Consider the following 5,096-nt stretch of genomic DNA (forward strand, 5'->3'; position numbering starts at 1 on the left):
GCTTCACGCAAATGGGGCAACGCCCAAACAGAGGAACAAACAAACAAATTGAGAATGCTACACTGCCCAAGAAATTCAAATGAATCGGGAAGCAAGAAGCCAGACAGGAATAGAGGAAAGCGAACGAACAACTGATCACACAACAACGCAGGCACACTTAGACGCAAGGACCCCGAAGAAAAAAGGGAGAAGGACGGGTTAACTTACAGCAAGACCGCACTGTGGTGCTCGCTAAACTGGGAAACATTGATTTCCCATACATTTCCCGATACTGCGGCTCTTGCTAAAGGCACACTCTGAGTGGAACTACAAAGCTGCACCTGGAAACACCAAGTCGCACCAGCTCCCCTAAGGATTATGCTTGTCTACCGAGGCAACGCAATGACGCTATGGCCCTGCGACTCTTCAGTTTTTGCCTCTTAAGGGCAAAGGAGGAAAATATTGGCATGCCCGTGTAGCTCTTCACTACTTCTCTCCAGCATGCATATCTGTGTCTTGCTGTTTCGTCTGTGCTGATTTGCCCACTCTGGTGAGGGCTCCTAGCAAAAAGTCGTTACTTAGTATAATACAGAATAGAAATGAACAGAATAGAGAAGAGCGATGCGAGAGAAAATAGCCACACACAACCGCAGACCAACCACAGACCGCCCGGCTTCTCACCCTCACTGAATGGGAGGTGGAAGATTGCCCGTAAGCGAACATCTGCATTACATATAATTCGAATGACAAGATATTTCGAAATTCATCTGCCTTCTCCTTATTCACTCAAGTTTGCGCATGGGATATGCCTGTGCAGCTGCTGCGAGCAGCAGCATTGGGATCAGCGGCGACGACACTGGGGGCCCCAAGGCGCCTTGAGTAGCTGCTAGGGAGCGAACGTACGAGGGAAGCAGAGTGGTGGGATGTTTAACGCGTAAGGTTTCAAATTGTATCACTCAGTGTATTCTGTTACTGCTTTCGCTGCCGGTGCTGCGTAGGCTGCTGCCACTGTTGCCGCTCGTGAGACGCTGGCAGCGCTCATGGCGTGCTGGGACTTAAGTCGGCTGCAGCAGCGGCCGTTGCTGCTACTGCTGGTGCTGCTAAAACTATGGTTTATACAGCAGGAGCTGGTGCTGCTCCCGTCATCAGCGGAAGCGGCTGCTGCCGCCGATGCTGCTGGCGGCGCTGCTGAATTGCCAGCCGATATGCCGCGAGGCCCGCCTCCCAAGACAATGGAGAGGCATCAGAGTTCGCTGCCTCTGCTACAGCAGCACACTTTGTTCATAATAGACAACGAGCCGGTGGTGGAGTCGCACATAGTGAGCAACCTGCTGCACCAGCTGCTGTTCACGCTGCAGGTGCCGCAAGAACACGTGCGGCTGCGGGATGAAGCGCTGCTGCTGGATTCCCCCAGCCAGCGGCAGCAGGCTCTTTCTCTCGGGCGGTGGCTGGCGGCTGAGGCAGCCTCGATGTCGCCGGAGATTCAATTTGTGTTTTTCTGCTCTGCGTACACCCGCCTCAACCCCTCCACTTTCGAGGCTCTGCTTCGGGAACTGCAGCAGCAGACACAGGGGCCCCACTGGGGGGCTTTTGCAATGGGCTGGGGCCTGTCAGACCCCCAGCCCACCATAATACATCATTTTGCTGCTGCTCAGTCCCAGGTTTATCCTCACCTCGACGCAGGCACTCTTTGGTCCCGCCCGGCGTTTGAAGCAATCAAAAAGGCATATACTGAGGAGCCTCCTCCAGAGGGAGTCGAGCGTGACTTCATTTACGAGATGTCGGTGCACCTGAAAAACACGCAGCAGCTGCAGCTGCTGCATTCCGAACTCTTCTGCCCCGTACCTCCCGCTGTAGACAATTACGAACGAGACCTGCAGCCTTACCCCCCAAACCACGTGAGGCCTACCAAAGTGGCAGGGGCTGAGGCTGCTGCAGCAGCGAACAAGCGGCAGCTATCTGCTGCTGAGCGCGCAGCAGTTGCTGCAGCAGATATCACAGCCATCATTCACAAAGACTGCGTAGCTTTCAACAGCGGCAACAGACACGGCCCCGTCCTTTCTCACCAAATATTCGACGCTCTTATCGATTTCGACGAAGAACTCATGGTGAGCCTCAAACTCTAAACCCTAAACCCCCACTCCCGAGCCCTCAGCTGTGGGCAAGCGCTACAGCATCAGCGTGTGCAGCAGCAGCAGCGTATGCAGCAGCAGCAGCGTGTGCAGCAGCAGCAGCTGCAGATTCGCATTTAGGGCACGGTGAAAGCTTCTAAGCCAGACAAAAAGAAGGCCTAAAGAAGCACAGGCCAGAGGGAATCTCGTTTTGCAGAGGACAGTCTGCTGCTGCAGCAGACAGCTACCTGCCGTTCGCTGCTGCAGCAGACAGTGTTTCTGCAGCAGGCGTTCGCTGTGGCTTGTTCCTTGTGTTTCTTTTGACTTTGCGTGCAAGTTTGCTGCCGGTGTGCTGGCTGTTCAGATTAAAAGAGATTTTTTGTCAGAAAAGTTCACAGCGGAGGAGAAAATGGCGGATGGCGGCAAATACCAAAAGGCTCTTGAGGAGCTCGAAAAGTCCCGGCCTGCCTTTATAGTCGAGCCCCAGGTCTGTCTGCGGCTTGGCCTCTGTCTTTATTCTTTTTTTCCTATTTCCTCTTTGTTCTTGTGCTGCTGCTGCGCTTTTGTTTTTACCACTTCCCGGCTTCCTTGACTTCTCGCGGATCTAGCGTTCTTCTCTTTTCTCCACAATTTCGTTTCTTTTCTGCAAGTTCACGATGATTTGTTCTTTTTTATTTTTCTTTCTTGCCTCGGGTCCCTAAGCCAGTCAGTTCTGCTGCAGCGCCGGTTGCCAGACTCCATGGGGGCCCCTCGGGGCAACTGTTGTCTCAGGCGCATTTCGGCTTCACGGCGAAGCCGCCTGCCTCTGCTCCTGTGTCTGTCTTTCGGTCTCGAGTGGCGTCTTTCAAACACTTCTGTTTGTGTGGATTTTTGTGTAGCCTGTCCTGCGTCATTTCGGCTCTTGTTTGTTTGTTTGTTTCTCTTTTTCGGCACTTCAGCCACCATCTTTTTGCCGTTTTGTGGTGCTACCGCCTTTGCTGGTCTTCAGCCCTCTATCCCTTCAGCAGCTGCTGCGCCTGCGACTTTTGCTGCTGCTGTGTCCGTTTTGCTTCGCCCAGGATGTCATGGTGGCCGTCAAGACCCACTCCGGGAGCCACTCTTCGCGGGTGCCTTTGCTGCGCCGTCTGTGGGCGTCTCGGGAGGTTCTGCTGGAGCAGGCGAAGCGGCATCTCGGGGCGGAGCACTACGCGCATTTGCAAATGAACAAGGAGGAGTTGAAGCAGCTCACAGAGGCCTACGACGCCCTCAGCATTCGTTTCTTTTCAGACACTGCTGACCCTTCTCTAGATATCGAAGTGCTGGACTTGCCCGGAAAACCCGCCCCAGAAGGCAAGCGCGGCCTCTGCGTTCGCCTGCAGGCTCTTCTTAAGGAGTTTCTGGCGGCTCCTGCGGGTCGCCGCTTCCTAGTGGTGACAGACGACGACACGCTGCTGAACTTCAGGCATCTTTTGGATCTGCTTTCTCTCACTTTGCAGCCCCCGATTCCGGCCCGTAGCTTCCTGGCGAATCTCCTTGCAGATGACCAGGGCTACAGGGCGTACGCTCCGCCCTACAAGCGTCTCGCAGAAGAGATAAGAGCCCACTTGCAGAGGCGCGCTGTAGCAGCAGCAGCAGCAGCAGCAGCAGCAGCCAATCCCGTGGCAGCAGCCACACCCGCCAAAGACAGCCGCTACACCCCCGAGCAACTCACAGCGGCCTCACACCTGTACGGCAGGGGAGGCCCGCGGCCTCTAGAAGCCGTCTCGCCGCTGTACTTGGGAGAAAGATATGGCTACGGACTCAGTGGGGGCAGCGGCGCGGGGGGCTACGAGTATGTAACCATGGGGGGTGGCATGGTGCTGGACAGAGCAGCAGCAACTCTATTGGTGCAGTGCGTGGACAGCGGCCACTGCAGCTGCCCCGAAGACGGCACGGCCGACGACATGCTGCTGGGGCTGTGGGCGCATCGCGTGCAGCTGCCGCTGCTGCATGCAAGAGGAATGCACCAGGAAAGGCCCGCGGACTACCACCCCCTTTTGGTCGAGGCAACCACCCCGGTGTCTTTCCACCGAATGCTGCAGTCCGTCAAGGGCACCAAGAAGATCTTCGACGACTACGTTGACGTCGGAGACTACAGCAGCGGCCAATCCAGCAGCGGCAGCAGCAACAGCAGCAAGAGCGGCGGGCTAGATGAACTGATAGAGGTGGACTGGATCGACTACGACTGGCACCACGCAGAAGAACACCGGTGGCTAGAAAAGGAAGAACTGCACGAAATTGACCAGGAGGATCCACTGCTACCAGATGGCATAGGAGATCTCTTGAACCGAAAAGTGAAAAGAGGCACTAGACCCATGACGCCTGAGGAGCTGCTGGAGCATGAGGAACTCGAGGAAATGCATTCTCTTCACGATGAACTCTAAACCTTTTAAACCATTTCTATATTTAGACTTTGTTCCTGGAGCAAGCGCGGAATTTGCTCTTGAAAAGCTGCAAGACACAGCGCGCGAACGACGAAGCTGCAGCTCCACACTAGGCAGCTCTGGCCGTACAGTCTGCCTCTAAACTATAGGCTTTCCTGAGTTGATCTGCAACCATAACACTAAACTCGGTGGAAAGCAGAGCCTGGATCTCGAAACTAGGCATGCATCCTTCGTGCCCACGATGGTTGGAATGTTCCTGGAATGAGAGGCTCTACAAGTGCCTCACTGGCATATTTCTGGGACATTTCAAAGGACGCGTTGGCTGCAGCAAGCGCTGCTGCGTCGGCAGCAGCTGCTGCAGCAGCAGCTCTTACAGCTGCAGCTGCCACAGCAGTCAGCAGCTGCAGCAGAAGGTGGATTCGATGGGTGCTGGTGCACATCACACGAAACGTTTGATGGGCATTCAGGCTGATTTCGAACGGTGAGGCAGTGCAGAGAATGCTTGGGAGCAGGGGCAAGTGGCGAGCAGGAAATTTGTGCGGCTGCTTTCGCTGCCGCTGCTGTCATGTGTTGTTGCTGCTGCTGCTGGTTGCAGCGGGTCCAA

The 5,096-nt window shown here is 55.2% G+C and overlaps 1 protein-coding gene across 1 annotated transcript; it reads left to right on the plus strand.

The window, feature by feature from the left end:
* Positions 1-1,211: 1,211 nt before the first annotated feature.
* Positions 1,212-4,492, plus strand: ENH_00015800 (Galactosyltransferase, related, related; the record flags this gene model as incomplete). The annotated part of the gene is made up of 3 exons (XM_013579031.1): positions 1,212-2,087; positions 2,455-2,577; positions 3,149-4,492. The coding sequence occupies 3 exons, from the start codon at positions 1,212-1,214 to the stop codon at positions 4,490-4,492; spliced, it is 2,343 nt and encodes a 780-aa protein (XP_013434485.1).
* Positions 4,493-5,096: the final 604 nt, after the last annotated feature.

Source organism: Eimeria necatrix, genomic scaffold, assembly GCF_000499385.1.
Source record: "Eimeria necatrix Houghton genomic scaffold, Enh_scaff14, whole genome shotgun sequence".
NCBI lineage: Eukaryota > Apicomplexa > Conoidasida > Eucoccidiorida > Eimeriidae > Eimeria > Eimeria necatrix.